At 36.1% G+C, this 20083-nt stretch overlaps 2 protein-coding genes across 2 annotated transcripts in view; one reads left to right on the top strand and one right to left on the bottom strand.

Annotated features, from left to right (window-relative positions):
* The window catches only part of LOC123672596 (hemicentin-1), a 454027-nt gene that overhangs the window by 37137 nt on the left and 396807 nt on the right, over nt 1-20083 (bottom strand). The gene's annotated exons all lie outside the window — the stretch shown is intronic.
* LOC123672603 (splicing factor YJU2-like) lies at nt 3521-6015 on the top strand. The gene is made up of 5 exons (XM_045606771.1): nt 3521-3662; nt 3902-3999; nt 4062-4274; nt 4478-4833; nt 5351-6015. Exons 2-5 carry the CDS (start codon nt 3976-3978, stop codon nt 5685-5687), a joined length of 930 nt encoding a protein of 309 aa, XP_045462727.1. The 5' UTR covers nt 3521-3662; nt 3902-3975; the 3' UTR covers nt 5688-6015.

Below are 20083 nucleotides of genomic sequence, written 5' to 3'. Positions count from 1 at the left end.
GTACTGTTTGAAAAAAGAAGAAGGCAAGTCATTACAACCTGGATTATTAGTGGAAGAAAACCTGTACAATACGATTTCACCTTCAAAGAATCATTGAATAATTTGATTGTTACCAAAAGCCGAGCCAAAAGCAACCAATATATCAGCCTCGATGAAATTTGACCAAAAAGCATCTGGATTTTAATCAAAGACAACATTACATAAACTTAATTGGTTACAAGTTCAAAACAGTTAATAAGAGGAAAATTCTTATTGATAAACAGAAAATATAATAAGTTGTGTGGATTCTTTGAATTTTATTTCTGTCTTATTATGATATGGCTCTTCCATTCACAAAGCTACACTATTTAAATTTATCAACCAGTTTTTTCTGTTTTCTTCACCAGTTTAGACACCACAGTTAAAATTATCCATAACAGTTATTTGATAAGAATTTTGCAAGCAGGTTGGTTTCCAGTGTCCATCAGTAATGCAACAATTTTTGAAGAGCCTTTGGTGAAAAGGAATATGCATATTTTAATGATCTTCAATGGGATCTTTCATGGGCGACCCTTAAATGAATAGATATCTCTTCATTGGATTTCCTTGAAATGAGATAGCATTTCACCATATTTTTACGTTATATAATCTGAATTTCAATTTATGAAATCATGACTGTATGCGTCCCTTCGTAATAATCATAATTTCGAAAATTCAGGATCTTTCAGATACGAAAATGATGAAAATAATTTAAACTAGTTATTTCTATGATGAACCATAGCAATTTTTAGTGATATTTTTGTAACCAGAAATAAAGCCGCGACTAGACGTTCATGGCCTACTTCGATGTCAATAATTCCTGAATGGACTGTAGTTATAATTTTTGCACGAGCATGAATTAAATAAACGATAATCCTCCCATGCTGAAAAAGTCTAGCCGGGTCCCCAAGAGAGGTTGAGCGTTTCGGTTAATTTACGCTAAAGCTCTGATGTTTTCGGCTCTCTTTTTGACCGGCCCTCAACGTCGAGATTGGGGTTCTTGTTTGCAGAATATTAACCAAAAAAACACACTTCCACTAACCTCTCTCCATTCGATTCGACGTGCAATGATCCCGTTTCCGTTCATTTGGAGGTCATAAACAACGAGGCATCGTTAATTATTATTCCCGGCGTAACGAACATGGACAAATAAACCCGTAACGAGTATAGATTGGATGTCCAACAGCCCAATATGTAGAATAGAAACCCTAGGGATGGAGCTCTATCATTATCAATTCCACAAAGGGACGCTATATCTGCGTTCGCAATCTGTGCCGAACGAACGCAATTTATGTTGGTATATAGCTCTGTGTTCGCGGAGGGATCCATGAAACGTTGAAATTATGATGCTAGATAACCTTTTGTAGAGAGAAGGTTGCGGAAACGAACGGTTTGTTTCTTTGGTCATTGTTAGGCTCTGTGATTGAACGAGGAGGTTATGTAAAGTTTCAAAATCGGAAGGTTGGTGTTATGTGGCTATTATTTCTAGAAATACTGGTATGCCAACTCACTCTTGAAAAAGTTAATGATAAAACTTTTGAAGAATATGTAAGCCACGATCTCAACTTGGACGGTTTTGTTGTAATATTGGGTAATTTTTTCGATATTCTTCCTGAATTTTCCATGGTTCTAATTTTAAAATTGTTTTTTTACATCCAAATTATAAACTTACGGAACCCCAAGACGAATTTGCCGTTAATGAACTTCATCGCGGCATTCGAAATCCGTAGCTATCGTGTGCCCTTTGGAGGCAACATATACTGGTACTTCTATACAGTTCTGTGCTCTCCAAAGGCGCATGGATGACGAGCGCTCAAATCTATTGAATTTACGTGAATGTTTTCCTCATTCTTTTTTCAATAATCTGATTTTCTGTGATTACAAGTAGCGCTCAGCTTGTACCATATCATTAACATTTGTTTACATACTTCAAATCTGGGTTCAAATATGGTACAAGCTAAGCGCTACTTATAATCACAGAAAATCAACATTAACACAGCACTCTTGATCACGATGTTAAATGAACGATCGTTACAAACACGCAAAGTTTCAACTCAGTTGGATCTGATATTGCTGAAATACTTATTAATTTTTTTTCGATATGAAAAAATAATTAATTATACAGGGTGTCCCAGAAAGAATGCGACAAACGAATACCATGAATTAAGGTTATCATGTAAGACCCGTAGCAAGAGGTTTCAATCGCCGGACTGCCTTCGTTTGGGATATACAAATATCTTGGAGTTAAACTTGATTCTTCTTTGAATTTCAAGGTTCACTTAGAAAATTTGCGTTTGAAATTGAAGTCGAGGAATAATATCCTCCAAAAATTAGCAGGATCTTCATGGGGTGCTGATGCCAACACTCTTCGTACAGCAGCCTTGGCCTTGGTTTTTTGTGCTGCTGAATACTGTTGTTCCGTTTGGTTTAATAGTGCTCATGTTGTGATATCCAATATTCACGAAAATAGGAAAAGTCTGAAATTTTCCTAGTCCGGATCTGATTTACTCGAATTCAGTAATATTGCAGAAAGGCGATAGTAAAGGGTGATCCAATATTCACGAAAATAGGAAAAGTCTGAAATTTTCCTAGTCCGGATCTGATTTACTCGAATTCATTAATATTGCAGAAAGGTGATAGTAAAGGGTGACAATACTTCAAAATTTGAAATAATTCGGTCGATTAGTTAAAGAGTTATTCAACAGTGAAATTTCACCAAAAAGATGATCATCACCCTGTATATCCCAAACGAAGGCACTCAGGCGATTGAAACCTCTTGATACGAGTCCTTCATGATAACCTCAATTCATGATGGTATTCGTTTGTCGCATTCTTCCCGGGACACCCTGTATACACGCAAAATCTTAACCTGATCGAATCTGTAACCACGGAAATATTGGATATTTAATTTCCAACATTCTTCTTGAATTTTCTGTGTGATCACATAATCAGAATTATGTGATCAGCTTGGAATTTTCTCCGGACCTTAAAATTGTTATTTCGTAAGAACGACCAAAATCTCAAGTCCGTCGGTTTAGTGGTGACGGAAATATTGGGTAATTTTTTTCATTACTGGTAACGCAATCAATATGAAACTTTTATGAAGCATGATGAAATTTCACATATAAATATTTCATTCCAATCGAATCTGCGTACTTTTTAAATTATCAAAAAAAAAGTTGGAACGGCCATATTTACGGAACCCCACTTGTATTTTGCCTTTAAACGAACTCAATTGCTGTATTTGAGATCGAACCTTCTTTGCAAATTCAGTTTCCGTGGTTTTTCTTTCGTTAGTTTTCTTGTTATGGATGGAGAGAATAGGATTTGAGGATGGATTCGTAATCAGTGAGTTGAAACTTAAAGCTTCAACCAAATTCCGGCTCAAAATAAAAAAAAAATATAGATATTGATGAAATGAGCCCCAGACTAGCGCTTAAAAAATGCGCCTTATGTTTATTTTATGGTACATGCGTACATGTATGATATTATGACGTACATCGAAGGTTTTAGGTTAATTCTGAACGTCAAGCAGTGTTCACTTCACAACAATCCAACAATCGCAACTTCACTATTTTCTGTCAGTTCTGTGTGTGTATGTGAAGGGATTGATCAAATTCCGGTTGATAATGTTGATAAATTAAGTAAGATTCAAATTATTGTACTCTGATAAGAAAATATTGTAAAAAATATATAGTATATAATATAGTTATATTCATGTAATATATGATTTGTTTACCATTTTCTGGAATGCTGTAGTTCAAGGAATTATATTTTTTCTTTTGCCACAGTATTAAGAGTAAATTTTTTCACATAATTTGATGCGAAGTATCCAATCTGAGCACATACAGACTAGACTAATCAGGGGTTTTTATGTTTTCAGAGTAGGAAGCAGAAAAAGAAGTCAAATTAAACATTATATTCAACTCCAATCAAATTTCACTTTACTAAGTCACAATGTCCGAGAGAAAAGTTTTAAATGTAAGTATGATATGTAGTAATACTGATACGATTAACAGTGTTATCGATTTTTTTATTTTTAGAAATATTATCCACCAGATTTTGATCCTAGTAAAATACCTCGTATGAAATTACCTAAAAATAGACAGTATACTGTACGCTTGATGGCTCCTTTCAATATGCGATGTGAAACTTGCGGTGAATATATTTATAAGGGAAAGAAATTCAATGCTCGGAAGGAAGATGTGGAAAATGAGAATTACCTAGGGATAAGGATATATCGCTTTTATATTAAAGTAAGTACTTATTAAAAATTGTAAAAGGCATCAGGTGCACAGTTAATCAGACTCGATTGTAGCTGAAATTTCATTTAAATCCTAAAAAATGGAACTGAAACTTTTAGGAAATGAAAAAAATAACGGCAATTGATAAATTTCATTCCAGGAACTTCTTTAGGTAAAATAACTAATAAAATAAATCTAATTTGAATAAATTCTAGTGCACAAGATGCCTTCAGGAGATCTCTTTCAAAACTGATCCTCAATCAACAGATTATGTGATTGAAGCAGGTGCGACCAGAAATTTTATGGCTCTCAAACTAGCAGAAGAGCAAGCTTTGAGAGAGGAAGAAGAGGCTAAAGAAGAAGAGGCAAATAATCCTATGAAATTATTAGAGAACAGAACAAAACAATCTAAAAATGAAATAGAATTATTAGAATCACTTGAAGAAATCAAAGACATGAATAGAAGGCAAGAAGCTATCGATTATAATGCAATGTTATCACAATATGATAGTAAATTGACAGAAAGGGAAAGGGAAGAAAAAATGCAGCAAATGGATGAAGAATATATCAAGTAGGTATATACATAGGTAAAAGCATGATATATTGTAAGTTCACTTGATAACATCAATTATAGCTTGATTAAATTAGAGTATTCATTCACGGATTGATTTATTTGATACTACAGACACTACAGAAATGAGAATATTCAGTTCTTTCAGTTCCAATCCATACTGTTAACCGTTAAAAAATCAGTCTGTTAGCACAGAATATTTCTTGGAACTATAATTGCTATTTGCATGATATTCGGTGCAAAAATCGATACCTACAATTTATTGATTCTTCTAGCTTGAGAACCCGTTGCATGATTGGTCTTTAAGTTATTATGGAATCATATTATTTATGGAAAAAACGTCAAAATCTTCAAGATGAGTAGATTTGAACAAGATTTTGAACTATGTATGTGTGTATGCAATAAAATTATTGAGTGAGGGCACTATTCAAAAATGGCTGTTTTATACTTTTTCAATAATTTTAATCCTTTTAGATAATTTGAATATTTCAGAAATATTGACACATATTGATTTTAGGACTATCAAGTTTGGACAGCAAGGTCAAAAAAAGAGAATTATTGTTGAAGAAGAAATTATTGAAGATATTATCGAAGAACATCCTGCAAAAATTGCCAAAACTGCAACTTCAGATCTTATATTCAGTTCGAAAGTTTCAAATAGTAAAATTAAACCTAAGAACAACTTAGTGTTAGTTAAACCCAAGAACAGTAATCAGAAATCGGATGAGAAATTGAAAAATGATGAAGAGACTCAAACTGCAGTAACGAAAGATAATATAATACCTTCCACTATGAGCAAATCATCTTCATCTTTACTGGTTCAATATTCAGACAGCGATGAGAGTGACCAATAAGATCATTTTTATTGATTAAAAATGTTTTTCTATTTCATATTATAAATTCACAGAATGTGAGTGAGTTGAATACTCACAGAATTCAAGAGCTTTTGGGAGCTTGATCATCTCTCCATTCACATGTAAATGTAGATAATCAACTGACCTGTAACTATCGTAATCATTGAATTGATGTCATAACAATTGCATCTACTGCTGCAATTATGTTGACAACATGCTAACCTGATTAGTATTACTTAGAACTATAAATATATAGAACATTCAAATAAAGACTATTCCACAGTAGGCTTGTATCATATACCACCCTGCATTAAACGACCAAATGCTGCTTGGTTTTTTCCTTTGCCTTTCAAGAAAAAATTATAATATATAATAAAGAAAAAAAAAATTAAATTTTCCTTTTTTTGAAGAAGTTTTCCAAAGCAATTTGCTTACTCATAATAAGATTCTCATATATAAGGTTGTTACATATAATGGATATTCCCCTTGGGGGGATATATCCCCCTTATCCCCCCCTTGGGTACTTCACTGAAACACGTCTATTTTTGATTTTAATTTACCGTATTTTAAAATAATAATCTAATATACAGGGTGAATTACTTTCGAGTAATGACGTCACCGTCATTTTCTTTTATGGAACACCCCCATTTTGTCACAATTTTCCGATTACTCTAGCTGATCTGATTCCAAAAATGTTTCACATGTTGATTCCAATTTTACACAGGATGGACGAAAATACAATAGTTTTGTGTGTTCTCATATAGTAACGCGTAGCATTCTTTATTAGTTAAATTAACAATATTATCAAAAATACTTATTGTCTAGCGGCATTTGGTTTGAATGTAACACCCTGTAGTTTGTTACATTTTTAGATTAATAAAAATGAGATGTTTTCAAAAATGTTTGGTACTTCTGGTCTAGCAGACAGAATATATGAAAAAAATTATTTCTTATCAATTAAAAAAAAAAAAAAAATGGTCGTCTAGTTTTTTTGTGAAATGTCATTATTTGTATATTGCCGCTTGATATAAAGTATTTTTGACAATATTGTTAATTTAACTAATAAAGAATGTTACGCGTTACTTCATGAGTACACACAAAACTGTTGTATTTTTGTCCATCCTGTACCAATTGGAATCAACAAATGATAAATCATTAAACAAAGAAAAACATTGACCTTTTTGATGCACGAAAGAATTTTTACGAATAAATCACATCGTAAACTCTTTTTCAAGTTATGTTACGTTTCATTGGGAAACGGAAATACTTCATAGGTGCATAGGAGGCACCAAGGCGGTTCTGGAGATACCCCATTTATTGGGTCTTACTGTCTTTGTATCCAGAACCGCCTTGGTGCCACCTATGCACCTGTGAAGTATTTCCGTTTCCCAATGAAACACCCTGTATAGTGTCACGTCAGACAAGGAGTGACGAATGTTGGAATCAAAACAAATGCATTGATTACAAGACCATTTTCGTTCCTCTTATTAATGTTCTAAGATTCAAAGCAACTGCCTCAAAACTCAAGATAGCTATATGTATGATGATTGTCTCCCTCCACCCAGATGGCAAATGAAGAAGAAGCTTCGTCATGACCATAGAAAGTTAAAGTTTAATATCGAAAAAATCGAGGATATCACTAACGTGAAGTCAGAGTCCACATACACCTATTTTAGTTATGTGGTCTCCAAGGGCGCAATTGGCTAATGTATGAGCAAGCGCTCAGAAAAGCTTATGACTTCACGTAAGAGCTTCTTTCATTTTTATTCCATCGAAAATGTCCATTATTAAAAATACATCTCAAGAGATATCAAACATTCTCCAGGTACTTCATCTCCCCCACTTCCTTCTATCTTCACCACCCCCGATAAATTCGACCCGCCAACCCCCGAACCGGTATAGCGAGACCCGGAAACATGCCCCGGCGTCGCATTAACAACTTGTGCAGGGATAATAACAATTCCCGGGACGGCGCGCGTCCACGAACAACAAAACTCTCGAAGCCGTTCTTCTCGAGTTTTCTTCGACGGGGCAGGCAGGTGACGGGAATTCTCAACGCGCCACGTCGGCCACTTAGCGCGCCGTGAGTACGGCCCTAGCCCGTGCGCGTTTCACCTGAATTATAAATGTTTCGGAGAGTTGCCGAGGGAATGCTGATGGTTATGATATCGTTAGGGCCGAGATACGTGGATTAACGGTATAGTTGCGGTCTTGGATCCGCAAGATTTCGGCGCAGAGATTAATACGTAGACGGTGGGGGACGCCCTGATTGCATCTCTGGGATGAATTTGAATGTTCAACGGGTTCGCGGATGTTGGGTTCGAGTCCGGTATACGTGTGCCGAGTCTATTATGCTGATGGGTTAGTTTTGGTTCTGTGGTATTCGTATGATGGGATTGTAGCTAGTGCGACGTTACGATTCGTTGGCTATCAAATTGACCCACCTTAGCTTTATTATCCTGCGAAGATCGAATAACTTTCTATTGGGCCTCTATAGTCAGTCTAGTTTCGTAAATCTCAACCTCTTTTCGTCCAGAGAATTTCGATGGCATATGGTCTTGTTTCAGATTACAATATTTTTATACTAACTCTTATCCTCACCCTTCATCCAAATAATAAAAATAAGAAAAATAAACAGTGATGTGACTGAAGTGGCGAAGGAACACTATAACAAAGCCTATACCGAACACAACCGGTTCTCCTAACTAAAACAAGCTAAAAACTTCTGAGAGGTCTCAGAGACCTAGAAGTGTCGTTATAGAAAAACATAAACACAATAAAATGTTCAACAAAATTAATCAAAGCATTTAGCAAATGTGAATGACCTTTTCTACATGTGACAGTTTCTAGGATGTTTCGACCACGGCTAGGAAGACCTGAATTGCCCAACTCTGTTTAACAATTTGGCCGGGAAAGCGTTCAACATAATATAAAACTCCGTTTTTTACTCCCTTAAACCTATCCCCTCGGAAATGGACTGTATTTGTGAGCAGGTGGGTATTTGAAAACACAAATTGGTGAAGTAAGTGACGTGGCATGTAAAATTAACAGACCACAGTGGCGACACGCGTGGTGTCGTTTATTTATTGGCTGAGCCTTAATATGGCGGCTTTTTGTTTACATCCTCCGCTTACCTTGTATTTGGGAATAACTCAAAATGTAAGGCCCATTTGATTAAGCCTCTGTAGTATTCTTCAGTTGGATAAATTTGTTCTATATATAATCAAATACTATTAGGCCCAATAATTTTAGTTTTGACAAAGTGTCAGTTCGGTTCAGTCAATTGTATTCTTAAGTTCTATGGTAAAACCATATGGCTCGCCATGTTTAGGCTCAATTTGGAAGAATTGTCGCCACTGTGTTTAATTAAGATATCTACAGTGAGTACGGCTCAAAAATAAACACAAAAAGTCCTTTCGTCATACGCGGTTGAGATATAAGTAAAATTCAAAGTTAAACTAAAGTTAAAGTAAAAGTAAGTGGAATAGAAAGTAAAAAATAAAGTAAAAGTGAAACAGAAAATGAGAGATAACGTGAAAGTAGAAATGAAGAAGAAAGTAAAAGTAAAAGAGAAAGTAAATTAAAAAGAAAAGGAAAGTGAAAAGCGAAGTAAGACAAAAAGAAAGTAAACGTGGAAAATAAAGTAGAAGTACAAGAATAAGTATGAGTATTTTCTGATGCTTACCTGTTGAAAGTAAAAGTGAAAGTAAAGGTAAAAGTGAAAGGGAAAGTAAAATTACAAGAATAAGTATAAGTTAAGATATAAATATATGAATTCAAAATTAATAATATCTATATTTTCTGACGCTTAACTGCTGAAATTAAAAGTAAAAGTAGAAAAGAAAGTGAAAGTGAACGTAAACGTAAAAGTAAACATAAAAATAAAAGTGAAAGTAAAAGTACAAGAATATGGCTCGCCATTTTTAGGCTCAATTTGAACGAATTGTCGCCACTGTGTTTAGCTATTATTATTATTATTTGAACTTCGGTAAGCCTTCCAGGAACTGCGACCATGCAGATCTTTTGTTCACTACCCTACTCATTCATAGAAACCCAGGGAGGTCGTCAACGACGTTAATAAAATTGACAACCTCCCTAGGGGCCTTGGCCGTTACCTCTCTGGTATCCAGGACCGGCTTGCCCATGTGAATGGTTCTTAGGCCAGCCAGCTCTGGACACTTGCATATCAAGTGTTCAGCCGTTTCTACTTCCGATCCACAGAGCCTGCAAATCTCGTCTGCTGACATTCCCATACGGTACAAATGATGTTTGTACCGACAGTGCCCCGTCAGCAGTCCCACCATCACCCGAAGCTCTGCTCGCGACAGCTTCAGGAGATTTTTGGCGTAGGTAGGTGAAATCTTCACGAATTTCTTTGCCTGAGCAAGTCTAGGAGTGTTAGTCCAGTGGATTGTCCTACTGTTCAACTCCCATAGCTGGACCGCAGCTTTGTATTGGTCTTTTCCTATCCCACAGAAAGGCTCAGGTCCAGCAGGTCTTAACCTTGATGCACTTTAAGACCTGCTGTTAAGCTAAGTCGCTGTAATAATATCTACAGTGATTTTGATCATAACTTAACAGATCTCAAACAAATTTTTATGGAGTGCTCTCTCTCGTAAGATTGTAGTGGTTCATACCGAGATCAACAGACTGACAGAATCATCAGTGTTCCCTGCCATATACATCCCTACCTCCATAATAGTGACATATTGAAGGAATTCGATTGTCTTTTCAAAAATGCCATACGTTTGACCTTTTTTGTTATTGTTTCCAAAAAAAAAATATAGTAGACTAGTTACAGATCATATCCAAGTTGCTTATCCCATTTTCTCTCAATAAGTAAATTCAGGAGGTAAAAAAATTAAAAATAAGAACTAATTCACCTTGCCCCGCTGCATCATCCGCCACTGTACCCCCACCGTCAAAATCTCCGGAAACATCATCTTGTGGCAAACCAGGCCAACCCCAAACTTCTTTCCCGACCTAAAGACGCGTCTCTCCCACGGGATGGGAGGTACATCGTGGGTACGTGAAATATTAGATCTTGACCCTTCGCCCTGACCAACTCTCACTAACTTCGGTAACTTATTTATCTCGGACAATTCCCGGAGCGGGAGAAACTCGAGTCAGCGTCGGGAGTGAATTAAAGGAATAATGTTTTTTTTTCCAGGCCGTTATTAGCTCCGAATCCTGCCGGACGAATTTTTCGGCCTTTCGGCGGTTCCCGGAGGAGTTGTGAGGGCGTGTTCGGACAGGGTTCTCTGTTAATAGGTGTGTTACGGGGCAGAATTAATTTGGTCCCATATATATTGGTCCCGGGGGATAATCAGGAGGAAATACCCAATTATTTTCCGACTACGGTTGCGAGATGTAGGTACGAGTTTTGTTTCATTTATTGAAAAGGGAGATGAAAATTATATTTGAAATCACAGGATTCAGGTTTATTATTTTCAATAATGAACTTTTGAGATGATTGGATAAAAAAGTTAACACAATATCTAACATCACTGGTATTCGTGATTTTTATTTCCCCTGTCCTCTTTGCCACTACATAGTTGAATATATACAATATCTAACTCGAAATCCCTTATACAATAATGATAACCAAGTGAACAGTTTTTGATATACTTAGATTAGATGAGATTTGATTAAGGAGGTTCCGTTTCACAGCGACGTAATGGTCTAATGTTCCTCCATAAGAGCTATTCTCTCCATAACGTGACTTACAGATCGCCTTCCAGTTCCTGAGTTCTTATGAACTCCAATATCTGGGATGGCTTCAAGGAAGCTAATTCCTCACTTCTACAAGTTTCGTGTCTAAATCAGGTTTTGCGTTGGCTAACGATGTCGAGGCATTCCGTCACCAGGTGGTCCGGAGTTTCCTCCTCCTCCCCACAGAATCTGCATTTATCATTTTCTGCTAGACCCATCCTCATGAGGTGTTTTCTAAGGCGACAATGCCCTGTGAGGATTCCAGTGAGAAGGTGTAGCTTATTTTTACTATGATCCAGATACTTCTTGGATCTAGTATAGTCAAAGTGTTGACAAAACTTTTTGGAGTGATCCAAACCAGGAAGATTCCGCCATAGTATTTCCCTTTTCGTTTCTTCCTTCTCCTGAAACTCTTTCTTGTAGGTACATTTGTCTAACACAGAAAGGTTCTGAGCCGATGAAAGGAGTTTGTGCTCCTTTTCTGGTGAGTGTATTAACCTCTTCATTCTCTATATTTCCCAAGTAGCCGGGAACCCAGATTAAAAAGACCTTATATATTCTTTCATTGACTTTTCTTCGGCTCTCCAATACCATCTGAAAATTGATGATATGTGAGCTCAGTGCTTTGATTGTAGCCTAACTATCAGAATGTATCACTATATCACATTTCTGATAGTTTCTTGCTAGGTTAATTTCTACACATCTTTCTATTGCAAGTATCTCTGCCTGAAAGACACTTAGACAGTGGCCTAGCGATATTGAGCATTTGGTACCAGCCCCTAATAATCCAGAGCCAGTCCTCGTCGTGAATTTGGAACCATCTGTATACAATTTGATGGTATTCTTTTTAAGAACTGGGATTGTTGACTCTTTTCCCAATCTTCTTTTCTACTCAGTATCGTAATGAAGGTTTTTCATGCTAATTTTCTTTATATACCGTCACTGGGAAGGTTCGCTGATGGTATGTAATTAGTCAGAGAGGAACAGGCTCTCTTATTTCTAATTCTCTCATTGCCGGTACCTTCCCTAGATAGTCTTAGAGTGGCCTCATAGGCCACTCTCTCTATCAATAGATGAAGAGGTGTGAGATCTGTAATGATCTCCAATGCCCTAGTTGGGCACGTTCTCATAGCTCCAATGATACAAACACAGGCTTACTTTTGTATTGTATCGAGGGCTTTCCTCGTGCTGTTCTGACTTGCTCTAGCATGCCAGACTGTTGCCCCATAGGTTATTATTCGCCTCACAATTATGACGTACATCCATCGCAGTGTTTGGGTTACATCCCCAAGTCCCACCATCCAAACGTCTGCACACCATAATAAACTTGATTTCAAGTAGTACACTTGATCTCAGTAGAGCCGGAGAAAAAAGACTCAGAAGAATAGCCTGAGATCGAAAAACAATCGGAATAAAAGACGTAGAAGGACCAAGGAAAAGACGATTGGAAAGCTGAGTCTCCACTTCAACAGAGACGCCGTGAAAAAAAAAACAGGTTACCACCTTAATGAAAGAGGAAAAAGAAGAAGAAGAAGATCTCAAGTTTTCTTTTTTGCATAGTTTGTTTAGATCATTCGATCGAGCAGAAATTTTTTGAATTATTTGGAGAAATTGCTTGTGAATCAGTTGTTCAAATATGTTTCAATGTAGAAAAGGGCACTGTAAATACTTAGATCTCTCTGATAACTTCATTCAATTGAAATATGGAGCAACGTTTTCATTAAATTATCACCAGGAATTGTTTTGGAAGTTAGAATTCTCTACCTATCTAAAATATGATATCGTAATTTGTAATAATACAATATTTATATTTTAGTGTATGTCATTATTCAATCCATATCATTATTTCTATTCAACTATTCAATGACTTTAGAACCTGGAGAGTATATTTAATTGCTGATAAATTTGAATTGGTCTCTCAATATGTTTCATTTTTATTTAACGAACTTGGGATACCCAATTGAATATTTGATCATGCATTTTGTACCACTAGAATAATTACTATTTCAAGTTATTCATTTTTTCTTCGATTGACAGCAAATATTGATTTTGCAGACACATAATTCAGCAAAGTATTACTTTTCCTGCCTAAGCAGCATTATTATTCTCAATGCGAATAAGGCATTCGATATTTTCTGACAATCAATATGGTTGTTGAAGCCCTCAAACTGAAAACTCAACATACCATCATGGAAATTCTTAGTATTGAAATGGACACATTTGGTTTTTTTTCTATATTAACCATCAGTGCGTTCTTCCTACACCATTCCACAAACATCTCAAAGAGATGTTTCATCTAGTCGTTAGATCTTCCATGGAACTAGCAGATACGACAATCTGGGTCATATAATCCTGGGTGGAATGTACTCAGGTAAGTAATTAATAAATAAAATAAACAACAACGGGACAAGAACGGACCCTTGAGGTACACCAATATCTACACCGCGATCATTCGAATAAACATAATCAATTTTGACCCTAATTTCTCTCAGCTGCAAACAATTAGATAGTCAATCCAAAAAAATAACTTTTAAGCCCAAATAGGTTCATATTATGTAGTTTTATATAGAGAAACAGATTGCAATTTCAATATTCGCGCGAAATTTGGTGTTGATAGCGTGTTCATAGAGAATTCAAGTGAAATATCGAAAGAATATGATGATAGTATAGGCGGGAAGTCAGAAGCTTCTTAGTCTTCATTTATGTTCCAATTGACACCACATTATATATGAATTTCTGTGGTCTCTAAATGCGCAATTGGTCCATGAATGAGAGAGCGCCCAAAAGCTCTTAGATTATCGTCAAATAGAAGCGTACATAAAGAAAAATATCAAAAGCATGTAGTTATATTCCTTCTGCGGCGAGATAACCGACCGTGTAGCCATAGCCTTAAAAGCACAGCGATAATAAATCGCGACTAATCCGACGTCAGAGAGAATCTACGGTCGATCCGCAGTCGCTGGATTATCGTTCGTCGATTGATTCGGGTAATTAAATTAAACCCTAGCGTACACTCCCCCGACGTTTTTGATTCCGCTCTGACGGAGCGATTAACTGCTTTTTTGACGGCACGCCCGTCGGCGGGGAGGGGGCTGGTTTGACGGTTACGAGAGCGGGATACGTTTTCATTTTTTTTAATCAGGACAACGTTATCCGATGCCGTTATATGTGCGGATTTGAGGACATCGGATATTCCAGGATACCCGATACCGATCCGTGTGAGATTGGATGGAGTGTTAGCGGAAAAAATAATGATTACGAGCATTTTTAGGTTTTTATTGTGTCGGTGGGATCTGTGAACCCTTTGAAGAATTATATTTTCAGTAATTATTTCCGACGATAACGCTCTGGTAAGCCTTGTAGCTCGTAACCGAAAGGTTGCAAGTTCAAATCTATCGATTTTTGGCGACCTAATGGTCTATTGTGCCCCATCAGAGTTGATTCCACCATAAAGAGATCAACGGCTCTCCTTTCAGTTCCAGATTTCTAATGAACTCTAGTATCTAGGATGGCTTTAACTAGGTTTCTTTCAGACTTCTACAAGTTTTATTGTCCAAAGCAGATTTTACGTTGGCTAGTGATACTGAGGCACCAGGATATCTGAAGTTTCTTCCTCCTCCCCACAGATTTTGCATTCCTCATTTTCTGCTAGACTCATTCTCATAAGGTGCTTCCTGAGGCGATAATGCACTGTGACGTATCCAGTGAGGAGATGTTATATTCTTGCTGAGATCCATATACTTCTTAGATCTTACAGTGTCAAGTTTCGAAAATTTTCGTATGTTCCAACCCAGGAAGATTCCGCCAGTGTGTTTCTGTCTGTCAACCTCCTTTCTGACATTTCAGAGTTCGGTTGAATTCCATGCTTTATTCTAGCCTCAGAAACAGGTGTGAAAGCATGCGTATTGCAAGCTCCGTCGGCTCAGAAATAAACACAAAAAGGCCTTTCATCATACGCGGTTAAGATATAAGTGAAAGTAAAAGTAAAACTAAAGTTGAAGTAAAAGCGAAAAAGGAAGTAAAAGTGAAAAAGAAAGTAAAAGGGAAAAAGAAAGTAAAGTGAAAAGAAAATGAAAGTGAAACAGAAAATGAAAGTGAAAAGGGAATAAAACACAGAAGAAAGTGAAAGTGAAAAGAAAGTAAAAGCGGAAAAGCCAGTAAAAGTAAAAGTGAAAGCAGAAGTACAAGGATAAGTATAAGTTGAGATATAAGTATATAAATTCAAATTAATAATATCTATATTTTTTGCTGCTTAACTGCTGAAAGTTAAAGTGGAAGTGAAAGTGAAAGTATAAGAATAAGTATAAGTTGGGATATAAGTATATAAATTTAAAATTAATAATATCTATATTTTCTGACGCTCAACTGCTGAAAGTAAAAGAAAAAGTAAAAAAGAAAATGAACGTAAACGTAAAAGTGAAAGTGTACAAGAATTAGTAACGGGTGTTTTTTTTCGAGGCATATAACTTTAAGTTGGCATTACTGTTCGAGATGGTGACCGATTCAATAGCTGTCAAGTGATTTATTCTCAGTTTGGTTTGGCAATTCATCGTGAATAGACTCACGCCTGAACAACGTTTACAAATAGTGAAATTTCATTGCGACAATAATGGTTCTGTGCGGAATACGTATCGCGCACTACGTCCATTTTTATTTGTTTAGCGATGAAGCGCACTTCTGGTTGAATGGCTACGTCAACAAACAAAACTGGCGCATTTGGAGTGAAGCTAATCCTCAAGTGTATGTCGAAACACCGTTACATCCAGAAAAACTGACTGTTTGGTGCGCCTTATGGCTGGTGGAATCATTGGTCCGTACTTCTTCGAAAACGATGATGGCTAGAACGTTACAGTCAATGGTGATCGGTATAGGGCCATGATTACTAACTTTTTCATTCCTGAATTGAACAACCATGATGTCCAGGAGCTGTGGTTCCAACAAGACGGCGCAACATGTCACACAGCTCGTGCCACAATCGATTTATTGAAATACACGTTTGGTGACCGCCTAATTTCACGTTTTGGACCTGTAAATTGGCCTCCAAGATCTTGAGATTTAACACCGCTAGACTACTTTCTGTGGGGCTATGTGAGGTCATTGGTCTATGCGGATAAGCCACAAACCCTTGCTCATTTGGAAGACAACATTCGCCGTGTTATTGCCGATATACGGCCACAAATGTTGAAAAAGTCATCGAAAATTGGACGTTCAGATTGGACTACATCCGTGCCAGCCGTGGCGGTCATATGCTCAGAAATCATATTTAAAATGTAATGCCACAAGATTATCTTGCGGATAAATAAAATTCATGTCAATCGAATAATCCATCGTTGTTTTATTGCAATTTAAAGTTAAGATAAGAGTATATAAATTCAAAATTAATAATATCTATATTTTCTGATGCTAAACTGCTGAAAGTAGGATCATTTGAAGTTTCAGCAATAAAATATCATCGTGAAAAATTCCATGACCTTGTTTCATTATCCTTCAAAATAAACTTTCGTTATCATTCGTATTGACATTCATCAATGTGACACTTAGGTATAATGAGAACATCCAATTGAATTAGTCTTTATTAAATAAATGGAAATGCATTTGAACTGATATTCAATTAGGTGATTCCAATTTTCATGTTGCCTTTGTGAAAATCAGAATAACTGTTATACCTATTGATTTTCACACACGTATTTATAATATATGGAAATCAGGATCACCTAATTGCATATCAGTTCAAATACATTTCCATTAAATAAAGACCAATTCAATTGGAATGTTCTCGTTATAAGTGACACATTGATGAATGTCGATAATGATTACTTTGAAAACATTTTCTACGAATGATACCGAAGTTTAATCATAGAAGTATGGAATTTTCCAAGAAGATATTTCATTGCGAGAACTTTCCCACTCTCGTCAGTTGTAATTTAGGAAATCCTACTGTCACCAACCATCAAAAACTCGAATTGACATTAAATGCTGCACTCAATTCAGAATTTCTACCTCGTAACTCCAAGATAGCGTCTTCTATGCTCGGAATCTTTACGACAATCTGAATCACAGGGCGGCATCCGAGAAAAATCCGGTATCCGTCCAATCCGAGAGGCAATAATTACGACGGGAGCCCTAGGTTGGCGGCACTGATTCAAACTTTCTCCCGAAGTATTTGACATTTCGCCCCCTGAAAAGCGAACATTCACGGAAAGAGTTGTCCAGAATATAAATTGACTATTTTGCATAATGGGATTCGACAGTAAATTTGGATTGCTTATTGTGCTGAAAATCTTCGCCATTTTTATCCCGTCGTCATTGTTCGGAAAGTATTTAAATTCCTGAACGCCATATATCTGCATTTCAAATGTGACTGCGCTGTCGAATGCCCGATTCTGTTATAAATTATGGCAACAGGGTGGGATCGGTTGGTGGAAATTGAATGTTTATCGAATAGACGGCCGCGTTATAACAAATACAGGCTACTTTTATACAGGGTCTCAACTAGGGCTGGGAATCATGAATGAATGATTTGAATATTCGAATAATCATTGAATAATTATTCGAATAATTGCATTTTGCATTATTCGAATAATCATGAATATTCACTGAATAGTTGAATAATCAATGACTACTTTTCTATTCATGAATAATCAGTGAATAGTCGAGTATTCACTGAATAGTTGAATAATTAATGATTACTTTTCTATTCATGAATAATCAGTGAATAGTTGAGTATTCACTGATTATTCAGTAAATAGTTTTCTATTCAGTGAGTAGTTGGATATTTATGAAGTTACGAATGGAAGTTTGAATGATCACTTGACTCACTATTCAGAAATGATTAAAACAAGGTTTTGTGATTCACTACGGACAAATCGTTTTATTATTAATATTAAAATTACAGGAAATTACATAATATTGAAATTGATAGATACAATTGAATTAAAATTATGAATAAACTCCTGTCAGTGTTCGGAATCCAAACAAACAAATTGTCATTCAAATAAGTACGTTGTCGTTGAAGAAATTGGCTAATTTTGATAAATAAGATTATTTGAGGAACGATTTTACTATTAATTGATAGACAGAAGAAACGAGATTAATGCCGTAAGTTCGAACTTAAGGTTCAACTAATAAACACGGCTTTTTACAAAATCTGGGGAATGATACAGGATTCAAAGTTACTGGTATTAACCTCGTTCCTTCTGTCTATCAATTAATATTGAAATCGTTCCTCAAAAACCCTTATTTATGAAAATAAGCCAATTCCTTCAACGAGACCGTACTAATTTGAATGACAATTTATTTGTTTGGATTCCGAACACTGACAGGAGAACCAAAAATGGCGGTGTGTGACGTCACACAAATAGAGCGTATATGGCGAGAGGCAAAACACCAAAACGATTATACCACGTCGCAAAGGGTATATTCACTCATCAAAACGCCCGGATTTTATTGGTTCATTAAAACATGAGTTCAATCACTGAATATTGACTGAATATTCATTGAATAATCACTGAATAATCATCGAATAATCACTGAATAATCACTGAATAATCATTGATTAATCACTGAATAATCATTGAATAATCATTGAATAATCACTGAATAATCATTGAATAATCAACGAATAGTTGAATATTCATGACTACTTATGAATAATCAAGCATGAATAGTTGTTTGAATGAATTATTCGAATAATCGAATAAATTTATGGATGAATATTCGAATATAAAAAGGCGAAAAAGTCCCAGCCCTAGTCTCAACATTATGAGGTCGAAAAGTGTTTCGACCTAGCCTAGCCAGTGGGCTATCTTTTTGATGTTGAATTGAATGGAGTTTTTTCTCAATTTGTCTCACCATACAGAAACTAATGAATTTAGTTATTCATCCAGAAAAATGTTTAGAACACTAAGGCCCTTGGCACTAATGAATAAAAACTTTTGGACACTGGGAAAATTAAATATGTGGATTCTTCAGCTTACTTTGTTGTAGCGAGTGTTTTTTCAGCTGCATGAAAAGCGTCGTTTATATTTGACATTTCTCTCGATTCTCGGCTCTCGTGACCTTTGAGTATAGAACAATAATATTTTATATTCTAGGCTCATAAAAATCTTCTATACTCTGTCATTATAAAAATTCGATAGGAACTGAATTGTAATTTATTGTGAAAGTTTGTAAAGTCTAAAATCAGAATTTCATTTTTTAACGGCACCAGGCAGATAGCGGGAATTCGAAAATTTCTGAAGAGCGCCACCTTACAGATCTCTGGTGAAGCAGAACACCAAAGCAAAACTTGTGTCTCTCGAAAAGTCTGAAACAAAATCGAATTAGTACACACACCAAGGATTCTATGCATCTTAGTCTATGGTTTGGCATAAGATGCATAGAATCCCTGGTGTGTGTACTGATTCGATTTTATTTCAGACTTTTTGAAACTCTTCGCGTAGTTCATAGAGCCCTTCGTCCATTTTACGGCCAACATAATAGGTCTAGTGAGCAAGCAGTTATTTCTAATTCTACTCTTCTCAATTCTTTAGCGCCAACAAGACAAAGGAATGAGGGTACCGAAGAGAATATTGCTGCTAAGTGTTGAAGAAGACGCCGAAATGTCGATACGTCGCCGTTCTCAACGTGTTTGCCTTTTTTCGACTACGTAGAAAGTTTAACGAAAGAATCTTGGCTTACGTAAG

This window comes from Harmonia axyridis, chromosome 2 (genome assembly GCF_914767665.1).
Source record: "Harmonia axyridis chromosome 2, icHarAxyr1.1, whole genome shotgun sequence".
Lineage (NCBI taxonomy): Eukaryota > Metazoa > Arthropoda > Insecta > Coleoptera > Coccinellidae > Harmonia > Harmonia axyridis.
Note: the sequence above shows the minus strand (reverse complement) of the source record. Positions and strands in the feature narration are given on the sequence as shown.